Below are 23038 nucleotides of genomic sequence, written 5' to 3'. Positions count from 1 at the left end.
TTGAAATCTTACAGTAGCATCTCTGTCCTCTTAAGAGCAGTCCAAACTGCAGTTCAAGGGTTAAACAACTTTCCTAACATCTCTCCCTGGGTCCCACTGTCTTCCCTCCCCATCTCTCCACCCCTTGAGCTCCCCCAGCCTAGACCCTGGAGTCACGCCCCATCTGGCTCTCAGCTGCGCCCATCAACCTGGGCCCACCAGAGCAGGCTACCAAGCTTTGACCTGGCCCTCCCATCCCCTGTGCAGCCCTCCTGGTCCCCCTGTGCTTGCCCTGCTTTGTTGCCCCCCAGGTCTCCACAGGGTGGGGGCTCTGGGAGCGTTGGCTTGCACCTGTGGAGCCTGCAGTACCCCACCTCGGGCCAGTGGATGGATAGTCAAAAGGAGTCTTTCTCATCCTCACCTGTGGCCAGCACCCTGACTGTCTTGGGTGTCCTTGGGCTCCAGATGACCCCCCCAGTCCCCTCCCCATGTTAGATGCAGCCACCTCCTCCTCTGGTGAGACAAGAAAACCATGATATTTCTCTGGCCCCATGTCTCCCTGATAGGCTATTGAAGTTGGGGTGTATTTTCCTGGGCTCGGTAGCTGTTGCTTGATGCACCTGATACATGTCTGCTAGGAAAGTCATGTGCTCATACAGAGCAGGGATGTGTTACTTAGGGGGACTCAGAAATAAATAACAGAGATGCCCCGGATCTACTCTGCATTTCCATTTGGAAGCTTGACCTGACTTAAACACACATGAACTAGTTCTAGTCTCTCGAAGTTATTTGGGCTAAATTGTGGCTTTTAAAGCCTCACGGCTGCCTGATCTATTTTTCCCTTTCTGTTCCTTGCACAAAGGTTGGGTTCTCCACTGTCTCTCCTCATAGAAAACCGGATAATAAGCTTTTTAAGAAGCGTTTCCCTAAAGTAAAGCCCGTTAAAGAACTTCCTGACAAAGGACAAAAATCAAACGTCAAACAAAAAAGCAACATCCTAGAACTTTATAAATGCAGGGACCATGGAGAGGGAGCGAGTTCCAGGCTGCTGTGTCTTTTGTCCTGTCCCCCAAATGAAGGGAAGGAGCTTTTAACTGCAGTGTCTCATTTTTATGTGATGGTGACCTCGAGTCAACCAAACCTTTGAGTGGTGGATCTGGGACCTGCTGGTGCCTTTTCCCCAGCCATTTAGATAGACTTTTTGTTTTTATTGTTGCTCCTTGCAAGAATCCCAACAAATAGAAAGCTCTCCGGGGCAAAATCAATTTGCTCTTCCCCTTGTATACTTGTTAGTTTGTAGCAGTTTTCCATTTTCTTCTTATTTTTAAAAGCAGAATTGCTTTTCACCAGAGGAGGCGCGCACCTTCTCCACAGAAGCCAGGGACGGTGCCCTTCCTCTCTCAGTGGCTGCGTAATTGGAGATTTGGTAACTGCGCTGTTAAGTCTTGGCATTCACGTGGAGCGGCCGTCCATCTGCTGACGAGACATACTGCCCGGAGCTTTGCACAAAATCCCTTAATAGTCCTGAACGCTAATAATATTTATATACATTGAGATGAGACAAAATTTATAGCAGGCTCCTGGGCATGGCTTCGGGACTCTAATCCCAGGCTTCTGTGTGGTCGCTTGCCCGCCTGCCTGCCTGCCTGCCTCCCAGAATCCTGTGCCTGTTCCTGCAGCCAGGGGAACACTGGCTTCCATCCCCACACCCTCCTCTTACCTACCGAGTCTGTCCTCTAGCCAACGAGTCACCTCTGCTTTGGACCTTCGGCCCCTCTACCCATCACCCCAGTGTATATTCCCGAGTATGTGTGTGTTGATGTTGCTGGGTGTCTCATGTAACATAAAGAAACCCCTTGATCCTTTTTTTTTTTTTTTAAATTTTTTTTTTTTTTTTATAGAGGCATGTTTTATTTATTTATTTTGTTTGTTTGTTTGTTTTGTTCATACATGCACTGGGCACAGTCAGAAGCGCGGGAGGGTGAGAGAATTCACCAGAGCCAGAGCGGGGAGCAGAGCAGGCAGAAGGACCGAAGCACACTGCTGAGGGGAGCAGCGGGCAGCAGGAGAGGTCTGCGCGCCATGTGGGATCCTCCGCCGGTGGCCGGGAAGCAGCCGGGGATCGAACCGGCGCCGCAGAGGCCGCGGGCAGCTTCGCAACCCAGCACTCAACCGCTGCGCCACCAGGGAGGCCCAACCCCTTGATCCTTTTGAAGGATCATTCTGTATATAAAGAACAGGTGTTTACCTAACTTAAGGTTGAAACTCCTTCTGAAGGAAGCCTGACTCCCAGCCTGTGTGCTGCCCATGGCAAGGACAGACTACAGGCCGCTTGGGGACAGAGGGGCTCAGTGGACACTGCCCAGAGAGACTGTGTCCAGCGGGACGGGGGAGCGGGGAGCAGCGTGCAGCCTGTATCTATAGATACTCTGCCCTTCCTTTTCCTGGAGATGCCCAACACTTGCATTTGGGTAGCGCTGATTCCCAGCAATCGCACAGGACATTTTTTCTGTTCTTTCAAATGCTCTTGGGTTTTTAGTATTATGTTAGTAGCTATTTGAGAGTAACGAGCGCTACTTATCATTTTATATCGTTTATTTCAATTGTAAGTGGGTAAAAGGGAGGGTTGCAAGTAGATTTTTGTTCCCAGTTAGTCTCTGATGATGAGCTTAAGATTCTTAATCAATTTCCCTTCTTCCGATCACAAACCTTGGTGGCGACTGGTGGTGACTGATGGCTGAAGAGCGGTGCCCTGAAACTTCAGTGTCCCCAGTGGGGGGTACGCTTGACACTAGTTGGTGCTGATGAGCCAGAATGTGAACATGATTTCTGCAGTCAGTTTGATTTTAACCATATGAACCTCACAGGTTTGTTTCATGTTATACATACGCACACGGACATGCACGCATATAGTAAATGTTGTGGGGACAAGTCTGCTTACCTCCTCTTCTCTTGCCTAACCTTTCAGTTCTGCCCCCTCTGTGTTGCTGCCTTTCTGATATCAAAATCTGGCCATGATACGTCCCTGCCTAAAACCTGTAGTGAAGTCCATCACCCACCAGTTAGTCTCACCCCTTCCTGCCCAGAAGCAGGAAGCCTCAGGACAGGCCTTGGGTATCCAGACCCCTTCTCTCTCCCAGCAGCACCTCTCTTCTAGCAGCCTTCTTTTGGGGGACCCAGTTGCTGCTCCCCCACCGCGGTGACTCCATTGCATTTGCATACCTCTGAATATGATTCTGTGTTGTTCTTTCTTCTTAGCATCCTCATCTTTTATCTCTCAGCTCTGGGGCCCCAAGCACATGATGCACCTCCTCTTACCTGGTGCATTGTCCTTTCCTGGGATATGGGGTCTGGCATAGCACTGCAGCGCGCTCTCCAGAAATAGTTGCTGAATGGGTGCTGAGATCCTGAAGGATCTTTGCCTTTCGCCAATTAATCCCCCATAAGTGTTGAGGTTTCAGGTGAGGAACATTCATTGTGGATCACATAGTAAGAGGGATCTGGAGGTGTCCCGAGCCATGTGCTGGCCTGAGAGTAGCGGGGGTCCTAGTTTTATGGGGCTGATTATCGGGGCGGAGCAGTGGTGAGCAGTGGGCATGTTTTGGGCAGAGCTATACTAGGGCATGCATGCTTCATATGTGGTGTGTCTCATTAGCATCTTGGGTCACCACCCAGGGGCCTGAGTATTAGCAGACTAAGGAGACCTCCTAGTTCACGTCTAGATCATTCTTCTGCCATCTGCCTCTGCATGATCATCATGTTTTAGCTGGTTGGTTCTAGAGCCCGTGCCAGAAAACTGGAGCCTGTGCGGGGTGAGGGTGTGTTTCTCACTGGTCATTGGCTGGCTGGGGCCTAGTAGCCTGGAGACTCAAGAGCAGGAAGGTTCAAACAAGATCTCAGTCCAAGGGGTTCTGTAACAAGTGAGTAGCTACAGCGTAGATAGACCCATGTTCTCCTGTTATTAGTTTAAACATCTGAACTAAGGATAGGTAATTTCATTGTTTCTTTGCATCTTGAGCCTACCTCCATAATAGATATACTTGAAACTGAATAGTCATTCCATCTATTTGATGGTGAGGTGTCTTCAAGTGTGAAATTTGGAGTAGAATGTGAGTGTGCATGAGGCCATGTGTGCTCGCTGCAAACACACCAGGCTCGTACTTTCAAACCAGTTCCCCTTTTCAAGCAAGACAACCACCTCCATAGACAAGATACGTATCTCAGTGCTTTTCAGTCTCCTTCGGCATACACTTCTTGGTGTGATCAGAGGCAGTGACTCCCTTGCTATTTGTTGGGTATATTAGTTTTTGGAAATAGCTAAAACTCATTGAGAGCCAATTCTGGTCTACAAAAAAATGACAGTGTTTTTCTTCTTTGCATATGTGTAGTTCTGAAGTTATGTCTCAGTTGTGATAGTTCATCTGCATATGATAAATGGCAGGCATTTAAACAAGGTGAAAGTTTATTTCATCTCAGACAAGTGTAGTCAACAGCACAGGCCAGCTGACTGGCTACTGTCAGGAGGGACCAAGGTCCTTTGATCCTGCCCCATCACTTGTAGTGAATCTCACTCACCTCACAGCCCAGGAGGACTGCTTGAGCTGCCCACATCACTCCTGCATTCCAGCCAGCAAGAAGGAGGAGTAAGATGCCCCCACCCTGTTTTAAGGACTCTTCTAGAAAGTTCCACCCAAAAAGTTTGTCCATACTCCTTTGGCTAAAACTTCCGTCACTTCTACCTGCAAGAGAGGCTAGGAAATGTAGATTTTGCTGGATGGCAAAATGCCCAATTAAAAATCAAGATTCTATTAGCAAAATCGTTAAGAATTAAAACCTTTAGAAGGTCACCTTTTGTTGCTATCAAAGGATGATTTCAAAGGAGAAAGCTGTCCAATTATTTTAAGCTTGTGAGTATCTGTTTTTCTTCAGCACTGACAGAGTTCATGTGAGTGTCCAAGCTCTGAGATCTGTTTACACATCCACCTGTTTACAGTGAAATGGGAACTCGGGTGAAGCTGTGGGTATGCAGATTGGCACAAACTTCCCAGATAACAATTTGACCCAACAAGGTCAATTCTGGAAATTGATCTTAATGAAATAATTAAGGATTCTCGTGAAGATGATAGTGCTGATTATAGTAATAAAATGTTGGGAATAAATGAAATGTCTAGTAGGAAAAACTGGCTAGAACATACGATATCCTCCAGTAGAGGGTATGCTGCTGCATCTGCTGAATATTATGAAATGCAATACTGTGCCAGAATGCTTTCATAATGGCTTCTTTCTTATTTGTTTTTATATATGTATGTGGGAGTCACATGTGTAGGACATACACTTCTTGGTGTGATCAGAGGGTCTACATGAAGTTAAGGGGGCATGTGGACTAGATGTTCTATACAGTCTCTTTTCCTCAATCTCCGATTTTTTTGAGCATGTATTTTTATTATTGGAGAAAACAAGAATATACGCTTTACTGAATAATGCATGTCAGAGTAAATAATATACATATTTAAATATTTTTATATTATTTTCCAACTCCAGGAAATGTATAATGAAAGCCAGATTTCATATTTTGTTGATTTATACTTTATTTGCTCGGGAGGCTAACAGCCCCATAGAGTGTGATCATTACAGCATTGTTATGGAAATAAATGCCAGCTCATCTATTTGGGATGGGAATTGCTGTGAATCTCTGGCTTTTAGGCACTGCTTTCACTTAACTTTAGCACGGAGGGGCTCAGAGGAGACAGTTCCTAATACCTTGTTGGTCCTCTGGATTCAGAGACACCATCCACCCACCCACTTTCTTACATTTGAGAATAACCATTAGACCCTGGGGCTTGTCAATGATATGTTAAGTTTAGGTGTGTGAAGTTAATAGGATCACTTATATGGGGTAAGACAGTTCATAATGGAACAAGCAGACAAACCTTTCCGAAAGCCATCTGATAAACCTGAATGCCATCATCTTTAATATTTTCTAGTTTAATCATTTTTAAACCAAAGTATTTCTGCACACTAAGGATTTTGAAGATATTTCAGGAAGGAACAAACAGGTTCAAAATGCAAAAAAGAGCAGAGCATGATTCTTTTTAAAGTAATAACACACCGTATTGCTGGCAATGCTTCTGCATTATCACATGGATCCCAGGCATCCCTGTAATGTGGGTGCTGTACCCCAATTTGGAGATGAGAAAAGAGAGGGCCAAGGTCAAATAAGCAAAGAACTCATCCAAGACCCAACAGTGAGTCCTTTGGAGAAACTGCTCTTGAAACCCTTCTCTCCTGACTCCAAGCACAGAATATTTTCTCCCTGCCTTCAGGGAGCTCTGACTTGAACCCACATCCTGTCATTTCAGATCTGAGCGGGGAGGCCGGGTCCCTTAACTGTCCATTTGGGGACTTCATCAGGGCAGGAGGAGGGGTTTCCTGGTTAATGGAGCCACCGGGTGCTGGTGGTGGCCAGTGACCGAGAAGAATGCCTCCAAGGGGCTGGGAGGAGGCCGTGAGTCTCACTACCTGTCCCCTCTGTACCCACAGTGTGCCCGAGCGCGTGCGGGAAGCGGGCATGCACCGAGAACAATGAGTGCTGCCACCCCGAGTGCCTGGGCAGCTGCAGCGCACCCGACAATGACACGGCCTGTGTGGCCTGCCGCCACTACTACTACGCCGGCGTCTGCGTCCCCAGCTGCCCGCCCAGCACCTACCGCTTCGAGGGCTGGCGCTGCGTGGACCGCGACTTCTGTGCCAACATCCCCAGCGCCGAGGGCAGCGACTCGGAGGGCTTCGTGATCCACGACGGCGAGTGCATGCAGGAGTGCCCCTCGGGGTTCATCCGCAACGGCACGCAGAGGTCAGTGGGGTGGCCTGGGGCAGGGTGGGGATGAGAGCCTGCCACTGCCAGTGCCTCATTCTGAAGGGGACCCTGACAAGGTGGAGGGCTGGCCTGAATTACATTCTTTATAAGGTTACATTCTTTATAAGATTCCTAGCTCAGTTGCCCCCCCTCAGGTAGTATCCTGCCTGGCCATTTGAAACTCAGAGTCTCATTGGCTGGCGGAGACACCCTCTTTCCCTGCTCCCTTGCTGGGCCCTCTGAGCACAGGCAGGGAGACTGAGTTCAGCCCTTCCTCCCGCCCTGTGCAACCCGTCTCCACCCCAGTGAAGGCTTCAGGAGTGCGAGACAGGACGTGGCCTGCAGCCCCAAGAGGTCCCGGTCTGACCTGGGCCCTGGCAAAGCTGAGCAGTAGCCTGAAGGAACTTCCCACCTGCTCCAACGGCACCTTCCTTCTCCCTCCCTGGGGTCTGCGGCCCTCATTTTCCTTCTGGAACCCTGAGGCTTCACTCGGGATCCTGACATCAGAGGGCAGGCCTGTTCTCCCTGAGAGCCCCCCAAGTTTCCTTTCTCAGCATTGCTCCCACATGGGACCAGCTGGCTCACCAGCCAACAACCCGTGACACGTGCATGCCTCCAGCATGTGTCACGTATTTTGTCTGGAACTCTTCCTCCTTTTGGTTGCAATTTGAGTGGCCGGGTGGGCTTGGGGATGAGATATAGCGTAACCAATTGAATGCCGCCAGCAGTTGCTTTTTATAACGTGTGCTTGCGAAACCACTGTAAAATAAAAAGTATCTCCTGATGATGTTTGTCAGGCCAGGAGACACTCTGATCTGTGTTTTGATCGGTTCTTTACCTCCCACAGCATGTACTGCATCCCTTGCGAAGGTCCTTGCCCCAAAGTCTGTGAAGAAGAAAAGAAAACAAAGACCATCGATTCGGTGACTTCCGCGCAGATGCTGCAAGGGTGCACCATCTTGAAGGGCAACTTGCTCATTAATATCCGACGAGGCAGTGAGTATCCCTCCCCTTGGAAGAGACGGCTAGGTCTCTTGGTTTTCTTTTGTTGATGCTTTTTCCTCTCCATCCATGACTCATGACTAAAATATGGAGCTAACAAAACACCATGGTACGTCAGCCTCGTGCTTGACGCCTCCCTTCTAGTTCCCCTCAGAGATAAAGAGCAGCTTGAAAGACAGTCTGTTTTCTCGCCATCGGCATATCGTTTGTTCCTGCAGAAGGGCATATCATTTGTTCTTGCAGAAGGTCATCTCATCTTCCTGTGAGCCATCTTATGCAGGAGAGGCAGGTCCCAACACACACAAACCCCAGGAGACTCCCATGGAGAGGAGGCATGACTCAGCAGCCTCCAGCCAGAGCCAAGTCCACACGGCTTTATGTCCAAAGGGTTTTGGCTTCTGAGATATACTGAGAAGACTGAGCAAAGGGAAGAGCCAAATGATATGGCTTTAAAATTTGATCAAGTCCAAAACAGTGGTTGAAATCCACCTTTATTTAGGAGTGCCAGAAAAATAGAAGGTGGGCCTCACCCCTGGAGGCTCACCATCGCCGCCCTGGTGGTCTGATGTGTAGCGACTCCTCCCACTGCCTTATTCTGTGCTATGTCACATCTCATCTTTCATGGACAAAGTGTCTAGTAATGGTCCCTTAAATTGCCCCCTGGTGGGACCATTTAGTCAAGACTCTGAGAGTCTCCTAAGCTAGAATAAATACAGTCAGAACACGTTGAGGTCGAAAGGAATTTTCCCTTTAAATCCTTTTGTGATGAAAATTTTAAAGTTGGGGGAAAGAAAATGACTGATTTACTCAGTGAATTTACTTTTCTTCAGCACTATTTGTTGAATGAGTGAGCTGTTCGTGCGGTGTAGAGTTGGCAGAAACAAAAAGAAATCGAAAAAGGAAAAAGAAGAGAGAGAGAGAGAGAGAGGTGGCAGAAATAAGTTCTTGCTTTGAGTTTTTCAAAAAAGTCTCTTGTTTTTCATACCTTTCAACCCCCGACACCATTTTGCTTCCACAGAGCTAGAATTTTCTTACTCGTGTGCTTCTTCTACAGTTTTCTTCTTTTTGCTCTTACTAGATTTCCTCATTTTTGAAAATGTCCTCATGCCTAGAAGGTAGCCTTTACGTCTGAGCCTTCCTTTTATGTAATCTTCCTATTCTGAAGATGAAACTATAATTCATAAAGCCAATCCGTAGAAGCGTAATTTGAGCAGGAACGGGTCTCTACTGGACATGTCTATGAAATGTGCCTTCCAGCTTATACCCAGCGCAGGAAAGCAGTTGACTTTAGGGGGATGGGACACTTCAGTGGCCAGGGCGTTCCCTGCCAGGCCTTGGCTAAGAGGCACGGGCCCTGCCCTGCATTTAAAATCCAGGCTCCTTCCCTTGAAACACCAACTGCAGGCAGACTCTTGTCTTTGAACTTGAACTCCTCCTTCAAGTCTCTTGTTAAACCTTTGAGCAGTACATTAAAGTTAGGACCTTATCCTCCAGGACAGCACCCTTAATCTTTTATTTTCATCAATTCAAGATAGAGCCTTTTGTTAAATTCACAAATCATGTACCATTTGCAGAGTTACACCCCATTCATGATAGTGTTTAATTTTGGCATAAGCTGAAACAAAGTCGATGTTTTTGATTTACTATGAGAAAAAGAGAGGCACAACATGCTAACAGAGATGCACTGTTTACATATATCATGTTGATTCCACATGCACATCAGGAGGTATTTTCACAGCGGTTTACCAGTCATAAAAACAATATACGTGCCTTCTAGAAAACTTAGAAAACAGACGTGAATTTTTAAAACTCGCCTGCATGGAGCTATTGTGAATATATAGGTGTGTTTTCCTCCGGTTGTAGCAAGACGGGAACCTTTAAATATAGATCCCTGAATCTTAGGAACAAGAAATGCGGTTCCTAATGAGACCGAGAAAGTGTTGATTCAGTCGTGGCCCGGTACAGTGAGGCAGTCCTGTCTGTTGACAGAGCATATTAAAAGATGTTCCCTAGACTTGTCGGCCTTTGCTAATTGGCAGTCTGGTGTTTATGATTCTACATTCTGTTCATCAGCCTGGGAGCTGCAGATCCCAGCCTTCTAGAAACTCACCTTCCTCTGCCTCCAGGCCCTGTCCCTGGTTGTTGAAAGGCAAGCCTGGGAAGTCATGTTGGTAACCGGGGGCTCAGCCTGGTCCTGTGTAGCAGCATCCCCGAGATCTGCCACCGACTGCTCTCCCCATGTGTCACCGCATGTTTACGAGAAACCATGTGTGTCTCCCTTATGCTAAGTGAAGACTTGGTAACCGGCCCCTCTTCCTGCAGATAACATTGCCTCGGAGCTGGAGAACTTCATGGGACTCATCGAGGTGGTGACAGGCTATGTGAAGATACGGCACTCCCACGCCTTGGTCTCTTTGTCCTTCCTCAAAAACCTCCGGCAGATCTTAGGAGAGGAGCAGCTGGAGGGGTAAGCTCTCCCCAGTCCGTGGACAGAGGTGCCCCGAATACAGAGTCAGTCGTGTGCTTTTAAAATTTTAAACTCTGCATCACTAATGTATAAAGGAGTGCTTTCTTGGGAACAAGGGTCAGGAGACAGGTCAGGTCAGCGCCACCAGGGTACTGCCCACACCCTGGGCAGAGCCCCACGTGGTCCTCATTCCCCGTCAGTCAGTGAGTGTGACCGAGGCCACTGGTGAGACAGACGGGGCTGTGGTTGCGCTTCGGAGCTCGTTCTGCCAAGAGGCCTGGGAACGGGTCTCGAGGACTTAACTCCCCATGAAATCATCATTTACAAGACTTCCATCTGCCTCGGGACGCTGTGCTCTGCTGCCCTTGCAGCTTTTAAAATATCTTGGAACATAAGAGATCTGGACAGTCCTTTTTGTTATAAAGAAATCGCGATTCGCAAAAATTGTTTCTATTGATCAGCTTCTAGGATTTACACTATCGATGGACTGTTGCCTTCTGCAGAGATACACTTTGTGAGAGAGGGTTTAAAACAGTCAAAGCCTTTTCTCCAGAGGAGGGGAAATAAAGCTGGTGCTGACTGCACACAAGGTGTCTTTTCTGCAACCAGCCTCTGGGTCCCCCATTAAAGACAGCTCTCTCGTCTAACTCTAAGCTAACACCTTGGAATTAAAGCGTGAAGTCCTTCTGGAGAGAATTTGAGAGAGGAATTGAGGAAGAAAGGTAGGAGGGCATGGGAAAGATTGTCCTTGCTGATGTATGTGCCCCAGTGGGATAAGTTACCACAGAAAGGTTCTTTACAGCCTTCCTGTTTTTCTCAGGCTAACTCTTGGTCAGTCTTAAATTCTTAAAATTCCATCATCTGATACAGCAAAAGAGAGGGGGCAACTCTTCATTCCATCCTTGAAAAACACACTCTCCTCCCCACTGGGAACTGAGATTCTTTAGGAAAACCTTTCTCCTGGCAAATCTGGGGGCAGCCGTCATGCCCAGGGGGGCCCACTGGGCTTACCCAGCACGATGGAGCTCTGCCCTTCCGAGGTGGGTGCTTCTCCTTGGTTCTGTCCCATTGAAAACTGAGCACTGGCGTGTTTTCCCCCTCCAAGTGGGTTTGTGTTTCTGGCATCCCCAAGAAGCTCTTTGTCTCCGGCAGATTGGTATCTGCTGAGCCAGTGATAGACCTAGAGGGGAAAAGTGGGCGGTGAGTTTAATTAATTCTTATTAGGAATTATTACATGAGGTGATTATCTTTCAGTTGGGCGTTAACTAAAAAGCATTCTACACTTAAATGTAGCTGAAAATGAAACCTGATTTTCATTTGCAAGAGTATTAAGGGTGCATTTCTCATTATCTGGATGTGTGGAAGGCCTGAAGTCCCCAGCGGGGGTTTTGTGAGGATGCCTGTCCCTGCTCAGGTGTTCTGGAAGCTTCCACACTCAGGTAAGCTTCAGCCCCTGCCTGGCTGTGAAGAGTTTTAGATGGCGGGCACGGCAAATGGGCCACAGATTTTCACAGTGTGCTGTGTGTGATCTGTGGCCCTGGTAGCTCTGAGGACATGGCCTTATAGTCTTTTGTTCCTGCCGGCTGCTGGCTGGAGGCTTTCCTTTCCTGAGGGTGCAAGAAGAACTTGCCTTTCCTGAAGGGAGCTGGGCTATCCCACCTGCCTTCCATACACATGACGAGAATAGGCTTGTGATGAGCTCCCCCAGCCTTCTCCCTGTGCAGTGTGGCCAGGAACGATGATTCAGTGCTTTATTTCTTCCTGGTCAGCTCCTTCCTTGCTCCCTCATTCCTACAGGAAGGGAAGGGTCAGAGGGAGGGACAGAAGAAGGGAAGATGAGAAACAGATGCCAGCAGTGCAAAGCAGAACCTGCAAGGTGCTCTGAGGGAAAGACACGGAACGTGCCATGGGCACGAGCAAGTCAGTTATCTGATAGGGAAGATCAGAGAGGCTTCCGAAAGCAGTGGCATTTGAGATGGGCCTCTGAGGGCATCCGGAAACACTCAGAAAGCAGTGGGTGAAGAAAGGTGGTTCAGGGCAGGGCACCAGGAACAAAGGCAACATGTTGGGGCATCCTGGGGCCTGTTTGGCGAATAATGCTTGAGAGGTAGGTGGTATTAGAATTACGTAAGGTGTTATGCACCCAGGTGTGGAGGTTATAATTTAGGGAGGCAGGGGGACCTACTCAAGGCTCTGGAGTTAGAGGAATGTTAGCAGAGTTGTCCAAAAATTTGATTTCTATACATTGCATTTCTGTATGCTCTTGAGCTAAGTTAACTTTCACCTCAGAGGCTCCCAAACTTTGCTACTCACATCTCGAGAGCTCAAGGATCCTGATACACAAGTCGCGCTCCATCCCAATTCAATCAGTGTTTGGGGGGAGGCACCAGATAATTTCAATGTGGACCAAAGATTGGAAACTCCTGCGTGAATCCCTTAGCTGCTTCTTCCCATATGTTTATCCCCAAAGCACTTTGAGATTTTTTTTCCTAAATATTTTCTTGTCAAACTATTGCTTGAAAGTCCTATTTATTCTTGAACCCTCACAGCTCAGGAGAAGGTAAATAAGTGCTTCCACTGGGTCAACAGAATGAAGTCGCCGTAGGCCTCTGTCTGGATGGCGCTCTGGTCCATTTATCCTGCTGAGATGGTCCTATCTGCTGACCTTGGCTTTCCAAACTTGAGTAGAGGTCTGCCTCCCAACATATACCGAGCAGCCCGGACCACAGAGTCCAACCCACAACATGAAATTCAGGTGTACTACCTGAAGGAGAGCTGAGTCTTTGCTTAGCAGGCAGCAGCTGTGTCATCTAATTTCCAGGCTGGTGACAGATAAAGGCAGAATCCGGAATAGACAGCAGGGCACTCAGTCACTGTAACCAGGCCCCCCAACAGCATTGGACAGTGGTCATTTTGTCCAGAAGAACTAAGACAGCCAACGTTCCCTTAAGAATATATTTCGTGGTGTGTAAGGTGGTGTGTTTTTTGGTAGACATTAAGAAAATCAAGGTTCTTTTGCTATTTAGGAAGGAGTGGCTATTTCTATAGGATGGCTAGTTCTTCAGCCATTGAGTAAGAAAGAGAGTATTTCTGATGCTTGGGGAGCCTTTCACTGGACACCCTTAATTTCTGATGGCATCAGATAAGTTCACATTTCAGACTGTTTGGTACCACCAAGGATTTTTGCTCTGAAAGGAAGAAAAGTAGGTGGAGGTGGCTGGGTTATAGGATTGAGATTCTTGAATGTGTTTAGGACTCTCTGTGATCCTGTCCCTGCTGCTGGACTTTGCGACAGACACTGTACTCTTCATCCTGTGTTCCTGCGACTCTGAGATTAGCTTTCAACATGACTGCACTTTAACCCTCTCTGGAACTTTGAAAAACATATGTACTCAGCGACTTCCCAGCCTCTATGTGGTCTCTACCCAAGAGAAATGAAAACATGCCCACACAAGACTTGAGTGTGAATGTACATAGAAGTAGTATTCATTACACACCCCAGTGCCCCGGGAACCCCCGACCCCAAACAATCCTGTCCATCAGTGAGTGAATGGATTAAAAAAAAATGTGGCACAGTGGAACACAGCTCACCAATAATGTAACACAGGCGAACCTCAACAATCTTAGGCTAAGTTACAAAAAGAATGATAACAGCCAGACACAAAAGAGTACACCTTGTACCATTGCATTAATATGTAATTTCTAGAAAAGCAAAACTAAACTTGGGAGCCAGAAAGCAGGTCAAGATGGCTGGGGATGAGAGTGGAGACTGACCGCCACCAGGGAGAGATGGGACCACTTTCAAATTGCAGGAGGCAGCAGTTGGACAACTGTGTAAATGTACAGTCACTCCTGAAACTGTACCAATGGTGGGTGGGAAAAAAATGGGGGAAAGGATAGAGAGATATATATTTATAATATATAAAATATATAATATATAATATATAATATAATATTTATATATATTTATAATATATATAATTTATAATATATATATTATTTGCAAAGCACTCAAAGAGAAAACATTTTCCGAGTATCTGGGGCCTGGCTGAACCCCCTCTCCTCTCGCAGGTTGTTGTAAATATTGGGTTTGGGGTGACTGGGATGGGGTGTAAACCAGCCTGTTGCAGGAGGCCTGGAGGCAGCATCTGTGAGAAGCCCAAATGCTGCATCGCAAGTCACAGGTTGCCGGGGTGCTGGAGACAGCCAGTCTGCTGGGTTCTGGTGCCCCCTGGAGACAGCCAGAAGGAGGCCATGCTGTCTCTGAGAAAGGAAGGGGGCACCCAATGTGTATTTGCAGGTGTTTTTCCAGCCGGCCAGTGTAGACTAAGAAGGGGGGATTTTCCCTTCCTATTTCTGTGGACTGGAGACCTCGGGCTCGGCTGCTCAGCTGTCTCTACCACAGTGAATCAAGACTGCCCTGAGTTGTTGCTTAGTAACTGCGGGCATGAGGCTCAGACCCTGATCGGTGGATTCCCAAATGCCTGAACTGGGGCCTGTGATTTGGGCACCACTCAGATTACCCACGTTTTCTTCCCCTGGGTCAGAGCAAGTGGGGCGCTGTGATATTAATAATGCAGGGGAAGGCAGCCCTGAGGCTGGAGCCCCAAATGAAACAGTCGATCCAGATACTAAACAAACGTCTTCAAGGAGAAAACCAGCCACTCCCAGGCACCCCCGTTGGTCTACAGACGGATAGATGGGGCAAGTCCAGAAACAAAAACTTCTTTTGCAACGCTAAGAGGGCCAGGAGCCAGGATGTCCCAATATCTATAAAACCCAGGCATCCTGGAGGCAGCGTCAGCAGCAGATAAATCAACAAAGAATTTTTTTACAATATTCTTCGACTGTAAAGGGAGCAAATTTAGAAAGAGTTGTTGAGTAATTGACTTAAATCACTGTTTCCTTGAGGAAACAATATTTCACTCTGTGTGTGTGTGGGGGGGAGCAGACAAGCCTCTGCCTTGGCCTTTTACTATCTCTTAATTCTCACCTAATCATGGAAGGAATGGGGGGAACTGGGGAGCTGGATCCCAATCTGGGATTGGAAAAACAAGAGCGGTATTGACAGCTCATGAATGGCTTGATTATTATTTTGATGGGGGCTTATTTTTATTTTTCTGTCACTTGCATGGGCTCCATAAACTCCTGGGTTTTATTGATATGGGCATCCTGGCTCCCGGCCTTCCCAATGTTGTAAAAAAAAAAAAAAATTGTTTACTGTGAAAAGATAATCTTGCTTTTCAAAGTGATTAATCACATACACAGCATTTCGGTGTGCCTGCCATTCATTTGTCAAATTCCTGATTTATAATTCATGCTTCCTCCCATGGGGAGAAGCATGTTTTTTTCGGAAGGTATTTTTGGCGCGGTTCTGTTCCCTGGTGGTGAAATTAGTTGACTGAAAAGAAACCTCATGTTGGATCGAGATGGACATTTGACCTGGTTAATTGGCCCTTACTCCTGGCCTAGCAGTTTCTGTACCAGTAAGATTTTTATCCTGGGAGGCCAACTTGGGAACCAGGGGGAGCAGTCAGGCCCTTTGGGGTCTGCACGGACCTGCAGTGTCCTGTAGCTGGACATACAATTCCATGAGCAAGAAGGGGCTTATGATTGGGGTCCTAGTTACTGCCTGCAAACCCTGGGGTTGCACGTCCCACATCCATATTCATGACGATGCTTTGTATGCTTTTCAACAGATGTGTGTTAGGGAGTGAGCTCCTAGTGAAAGGAAAGACTTGTTGGCTCACAATTTGGGCTGCCTGATTGGCAGCCTTGACAAGACTCCCAGGTGGGTTTGTGAGGACACTGGCTTGCTGTCAGAGGCACTACCTGGGGGCTTCATTATGGGTCCACTGAACCCCTGTGGAGGCAGGACTCTTATGAGTGCTCTCATAGGGGTTGGCCTCAGGCTGGTGGGGGAGATTTCACCTCAGATCTGTGACTTCACCTGGACATGAGGGCCTTAGACTCTTAGAGGTAAGAGGGAACTCAGGTGACAGCTGTCCATACCGCTGATGAATGTGAGTTTGGGGATGGAGCCACAGGAAGCGCTGAGCAGCCTGCCTAAGGCTGTGTAGCTCCTCCATGGAGTTTCCAGTGTTTCCCATCTCTGAGGTCCTCCCTGCAACTCCCTTGTGAATCCCAGGGACATGGCAGGGATCTGCTTGGCTGCCTTGTAGAAGCCTAACTTGTTGCTTTGCCTGAAATGACTCAGGCTGAGGATGGGCCAGGTGGGTGGGCGTGAGTGTGGAACTGCAGAACTTGCCAGACACAGAGGTGGCGTTGACAAGCCCCCAGACCAGTATAGTGCTGCTGGCCTCCGTTTCGTCCTGGCTCTGGGAGAGGCCCGGGAGCCCGCCTGCTCCTGTGTGTGGTTTAGATCTGTGAATGAATCTCAGATACAGCTCAATCTGCTGCCCCCGTTCCTAGACTCGATTTTGTATGTCAGTGAGCCCCAGAAGGAGATGGAAGCGGCGAGCTGGGGTTGGGAAGGAAGGATTTGAAGTCCACGGGGACCCACTCCTTCAGTCAGAGGATTCAGATGCGCAGTGGTGAACCTGTCTGCCTGGTGTCCAAGGGGAACCAGAGAGAAAGGAGTCCTTACCCCACACGCCGTCTGTGCTCTCGGCTTCCTGGATAATGTGGGATTCTCCTACCTGGGGAGCCAAAGGTAGTTATTGCCAAAGCTGACTGCCCCCCTCCCACTTTGCTTTCAGTGGACAGCTGGGTCCATCCCCTGGGCCAGGCCCCTGGTCTGCCTTGGTCATCTCTGACTTCAGCCTTTCCTTGGTGCTTGGCATCCATGAGAGCACCTTCTCCAAGTGTGAGCACAGCACCAAGAGCAGCAGCATCACTTGGGCGCTGGTCAGAAATGCAGATTCTCGGCCCACCCAGACCTGCTGAATCAGAAACTCCAGGGAGGGGCTGGCATGTTTCTGGCAGGGCTCTTGCAGACAAGCTTGGTGCAGACAAAAATGAAATTAAAAAAAAAATTTTTTAAAGATTTATTTATTTATGCATACAAGAACTGGGGTATAGGCCAGAGGTGCAAGAGGTGAGAGGATTCACAAGAGACAGAGTGGGGAGCAGAACAGGCAGATCTACTGAAATACGCTGCTGAGGGGAGCAGCAGGTGAGATAGGAGAGGTCTGCTGCGCCATGTGGGTAGCTCCCTGGCTGGCTGGGGATTGAACTTCTGCTGCAGTGGCTGCGGACAGCTTCACAGTGCTGTGTTTAACCCCTTGCGTCACCAGGGAGGCCCCCCAAAATTAACTTGGACAGTCACCATTAATTGCTTGGATGGGTGGCCCAAAGGGACTATCCATCTGGGGTCATTTGTCCTGCCCCACACGCTCTCCCACCCATCCTGTGCTGCATCCCACAGGGGTGTGCTTTGCCCCCCAAGGAGAAGGGCAGGCTTTCTGCAGCAAATAGGTAAGCTGTTCTGGTCGAGTCACAGAGCGTATCTGCTCGCCCAGGGGCTGATTTCAAGGTGCTGTACATACTCGGCTCTGAGAAAATAACCAAAGGCTTTTCTCGGGATAATTCAGGTAACATCCTCCAGCATGAGAAACATGATCGGTCAGTAATAGAGGTCATAAAATTAATTAGTGTCTTATCGACTTCAATATGTTGTCCTTGGGTTACATTGTTAAGAGTGACCGCCAGTTCTTATAGCCCATTAATAACAAATCTCCTATTGGCAAAGGAAATGCATCCTGGGGCCACATGGCCAAGAGCGCCGGGGTGGAGTGGGCAGGCTGGTGTGGAGAGGAGAGGGCCTGGGCTCATGTGGGCTCTGTGCTTCCAGGAATTACTCCTTCTACGTCCTGGACAACCAGAATCTGCAACAGCTGTGGGACTGGGACCACCGCAACCTGACCATCAAAGCCGGGAAGATGTATTTTGCTTTCAATCCCAAGCTGTGCGTATCCGAAATTTACCGCATGGAGGAAGTGACGGGGACGAAAGGGCGTCAGAGTAAAGGGGACATCAACACCAGGAACAACGGAGAGAGAGCCTCCTGTGAGTGCGTCACCACTGTCCCGACCCTTACCGAAGAGATAGCCCATCCTCCCAGTCTCCTTCTAGAAAAATCATGTTTTTATTAATTTGTCAGTCCTTTGTATAATGGTAACGTGGGGATACGACCTCACACCTCCCGAGGTGCCCATGCTCAACACCAAGTGAAGCTGGGCCAGTGCATTTCAGTGCAATTATTTGCAAGGCGGCGTCATAATTAGAGATTAAATTCCCTACCAATATCCAAAGACTTACAAGGAAATTCTGATTATTGGTTCAAAGGAAAATTCCATTTTAAAAGTTATAGCAGATTCGAGTCCCAAAATAGTCCTTGTGTGAGAATAGTCTTTCCATTTCAACAACTGTGGTAAAGGAGACCCTCCTGTGGACTAGAATAATACTTGTAATCAAGCAGACCCTCCCCCAACTGGCATGGTCCTACTTGCCATCCCTTCCTCTTTTCACTTTGGGGGACACAAGGTCCCCTTAACTAGCTCTTTTCCCACAGATCTTTTTTTTTTTTAAGATTTATTTATTTATTTGTTTGTTTATTTATACAAGCACTGGGTACAGTCAGAAGTGCAGGAGGGTGAGAGAATCCACCAGAGCCAGAGAGGGGAGCAAAACAGGCAGACTGATGAAATACACTGCTGAGGGGAGCAGCGGGCACGGCAGGAGAGGTCTGCATGCCATGTGGGAACCTCGCTGGCCGGCCGGGGATCGAACCGGTGCTGTAGAAGCTGCAGACAGCTTCACAGCCCAGCGCTCAACCGCTATGCCATTGGCAAGGCCCTCTTTTCCCACAGATCTTTATCTTCAAAGTCACTTGTAATCAAGCAGACCCTCCCCCAACTGGCATGGTCCTACTTGCCATCCTTCCTCTTCTCACTTTGGGGGACACAAGGTCCCCTTAACTAGCTCTTTTCCCACAGATCTTTTTTTAGTGGGGCACATTCATCAGACTCATGGATGTAAATTTTCCTTAGTGCCCATCTGCATCTCTCAGTTGGTCCTTGGATTTGAAAGCAGAGTGCACAGCATAGAGTAGAATGTCTTCCTATGCACAGCCATGAAGTGAAGTCTCCTCCAGCCCTGAGAGCAACCCTCACCCTCATCCAGGGAAGGCGGGGGGCTCAGATACCAGTGCAGCCCCTGGGGTGGTGCGTCCCTGTACCTGTCTTGGCCACCTCCTTGCTCCCACCCCACCCCGAAGAACACTGGTGAATCCCTTTCTCCCTGGGTCGATATTGCCTCTTAAATGAAGCACGATATAATTATACCTCTGCACTGGTTATACAACTTTTACTGTGCCTCTCTCATCCAGCCCCATCTGTAAAACTGCTTTTAAATTGTTGTGCTTCTGTTTGGCTGGAGAGGGTTATAAAGGTAAATTGTCTCTCCACTGCTGGCTTTTAATAAGGCGAAGAGTATTAGGAAAAAATAGTCATTTATGTGATGGAAGGCAGTTTGCACACTTGCAGGTGGGGTGTGGTGGTGGCTCTGTGAAATGGTCAGCAGGCGACGTTGTCAGCCGGCCGGCATCTGGGTCACTCAGCGAGAGTTTAGAGGGAAGAAACCGGACCGAGAGCTGGAGGGTGTGTTTACAGCCAGCACCTCCTGCCTCCCACTGCCTCCCTGCAGCCCTGGCCCTGCTCCCTGTTCAAGCCCTAGCAGGACTGCAGCCAATGTATCAGCTCGCCTTCAAAGGCTTTCTCTTGGGAGTCCACCGTACTGACCTGTCAGCTCCTGGATTCAGTAGCCGTTTCTTTTCCTGTGAAAACAAAATCATGTTTTCTCCCTAAATAACACCCTTGTGGAATTGCCACGCTCTCCAGTCTCCATCAGCACATTTTACCCCATGGACTTCTTGGTTTCTATCCGCCCTCAGCTGCTCTGCTTTGCCTCCTTAGTTTGCACCAGATGCAGCAGACACCTGGATTCAGGAAGAAACTCCAGGCCTCCCCGAGGGAAGGCAGTCACCTTCTCTCAGAGCAGGTGGAATCTGGTCTGAAGAACACAGGGGCTGGTACAGCGTCCCTACCATCCCCCACCAGCCAAAGGTTACTCCCCCAGATCACAGAAGGCCTTCCCAAGTGAAGGTGTTAACGTCCTGCTAATTCAGTTATCTGTCAGCCCCTGCTGGAGCCTCCAAAGACTTCCCGTGTTTCCTGTTTGATGCTGAGTGTAGACTAAGAAAAGTCCCCCTCTGTGGCACACCTATCTGGTGGTCGCACACCAGCAGGCAGGTGTCCCCAGGTGCCATCCTATATGAGAAGATTTGGCCCAGTTGGAAGCCCCATGCTCACCCTTCCCAGCCCAGGTATCCTGTCTCTCAGGGATGGGCAGAAAGGTAACACCACCTCACTCACTCAGGTGGACCTCTTTTTTTTTTTTTTAAAGATTTATTTATTTATTTATTTATTTATACAAGCACTGGGTACAGTCAGGGTGAGAGAATTCACCAGAGCCAGAGTGGGGAACAGAGCAGGCAGACTGACCAAATACATTGCTGAGGGGAGCAGTGGGCGCGGCAGGAGAGATCGGTTGCGCCATGTGGGACCCTTGCCTGTGGCCAGGGATCGAACAGGCACTGCAGAGGCTGCGGGCAGCTTCACAGCCCAGCGCTCAACCAATGTGCCACCAGGGGAGGCCCACATGTGGACCTCTTTTAGGTGAGGAGTCCCACAGGTGCAAACAGGTGTGCTCAAAAACAAAGGAAGTTCCTTGCAGTGAAATGTTGGGGGCTTAATAGAAGAGCCGCTGAGAAGTCCAGGCAGGTCATGGAAAGCCCAGGGGCTCTTAACTACCTGGGGCACCAGGACGTTGACCTCTGTCCCTCACGGATGTGCCTCTGTGCCCCAGGTGAGAGCGACGTCCTGCACTTCACCTCCACCAACACATGGAAGAACCGCATCATCATCACCTGGCACCGGTACCGGCCCCCGGACTACAGGGACCTCATCAGCTTCACCGTCTACTACAAGGAAGCGTGAGTGTCTTGAGTCTCTGCCCTCCCCGCTGTCAAGGTCCATCCATCACCATCACCATGGTGACAGCTACAAATGGGAAAGTGTTAGCTTGAGGCCTGGCTTTCCTCCTTGGGTAATTAGAGAGCTTTGATAAAATAAATCCAAAGGGAAAAGTTTGTTTTCTAGAGCATTAGTTCAGTCCGGATATTCATAGACCAGGATGGAGGGGTGATTGAAATAGTGTTTCAGCCTTGGCTTCTTCTGGAAGCCGCAGGGGACAGGATGCCCTCTGTGTCTTACATTTTTCCTGATTTTCCCCAAAAAAAGTCCCAGGCTTTCCTCTTGCCCTCAGGTGACACCAGGCAGCCCAGGCAGCCCAGACTTACCCTCCAGAGGGCAGGTCTTCTGGGTCCTGCTTCCTGTACACCTATGCCCAGGGATTTGGCTTCCCCAGAGCCATCCCTAATGGCAGCATTGGGTCCCTCCTGCTACTGGCGCAGGGGTCTTGCTGGGAGGGTCATAGCTTGCGGAAAAGCAGGGCTCAGGGGTGTCAGACACTCACTGTTCTTGTACCTCGGAGCCTGGTGTCACATGATGTCAACAGAGAGAAGGGTGCTGGTGTCTGTTCCAGGAGCCAGCGGCTCTCTAGCTCTCTCCCGGGACAGATACGGAATCCCTACCCACCCCATGTCTGTGCAGAATATTCTCTGTGACGGTCCTCCCTGCGCTTTGGACATGCTGGCTGGACATTTCACGAAGGAGTAGATGCTAGTTTCTGAGACAATCCAAAGACAAAATACTTGATTGTTGTACAAAACTTGAGCAACCAGAGTGGTTTGTGAGCATAGTAGATACTCAGAACTATGTTGTAGAAACCAGTTTTGTTTGTTCGGTAGCACGTCTTTTTTCTCCAAATGTTATCCTTTATCTTTACCTGATAAATGACTGCTTAGTTTTTCTTAATGGTTAAAAAAAAAAAGTCAAAGTTAGCAGAAAAAAAACTGCATTTGCAGGTATTTTTAAGGAGCAATCCCCATACCTCTAGAACAAACTCTTCCCGAGCCAGCAAATTCGGTCCCGTAGTATGTAACACTGGTAAAACCCAGAGTCTGCTGCTTCATTTTATTCTTCTATGAAAATCTAATGGACGATTTGTTTGATTTAGGACTCCCATTATAGAAAGTGGGACGTGCCAGGCCCTTGGGGAAGGTTTCTGAGAACTGTGATGTCCGAGCCTGGAAACATCCTCTGAGCTTTACCAATTGTCTTTCAGGCCCTTTAAAAACGTTACAGAATATGATGGGCAAGATGCCTGCGGCTCCAACAGCTGGAACATGGTGGACGTGGACCTCCCTCCCAACAAGGACATCGATCCCGGCATCCTGCTGCACGGGCTGAAGCCCTGGACGCAGTACGCTGTTTACGTCAAGGCCGTGACTCTGACCATGGTGGAGAATGACCACATCCGTGGGGCCAAGAGTGAAATCCTCTACATTCGCACCAATGCTTCAGGTAGCCAGCCACTCCCCCTGCCCGTGCCACCCCAGGCTTCTGCACGCGATCACTGTCCTTGCTTATAGAGGTAGTTGGAGAGCTAGCCCCACTTGTGCCTGTGGTCACTCTGTCCTGGACTGTCTACCCATGGATTCCAGCCTAGGTATAATAATAGATCTTGTTCTTATTCCCACCCCTAACACTATGCTCTTCTGGGCCATTTTCTGGACTTGGTACCATTTTTCA

General features: G+C 48.6%; 1 protein-coding gene across 2 annotated transcripts in view; it reads left to right on the top strand.

Annotated features, from left to right (window-relative positions):
* IGF1R (insulin like growth factor 1 receptor) overlaps positions 1-23038 on the top strand; it is a 270309-nt gene that overhangs the window by 204307 nt on the left and 42964 nt on the right. For both annotated transcript variants that reach the window (XM_054694759.1, XM_054694758.1), the window contains exons 3-8: positions 6520-6832; positions 7683-7831; positions 10160-10304; positions 18118-18332; positions 21192-21318; positions 22572-22810. In XM_054694759.1, coding sequence (XP_054550734.1) covers positions 6520-6832; positions 7683-7831; positions 10160-10304; positions 18118-18332; positions 21192-21318; positions 22572-22810 — 1188 coding nt within the window. The remainder of the gene's footprint in view (positions 1-6519; positions 6833-7682; positions 7832-10159; positions 10305-18117; positions 18333-21191; positions 21319-22571; positions 22811-23038) is intronic.

The sequence above is a fragment of the Talpa occidentalis genome, unplaced genomic scaffold, assembly GCF_014898055.3.
Source record: "Talpa occidentalis isolate TD23 unplaced genomic scaffold, MPIMG_talOcc4v2.1 talOcc4.14, whole genome shotgun sequence".
Classification (NCBI taxonomy): domain Eukaryota; kingdom Metazoa; phylum Chordata; class Mammalia; order Eulipotyphla; family Talpidae; genus Talpa; species Talpa occidentalis.
The sequence above is the reverse complement of the archived record's forward strand: the minus strand, read 5'-3'. Positions and strand labels throughout refer to the sequence as shown.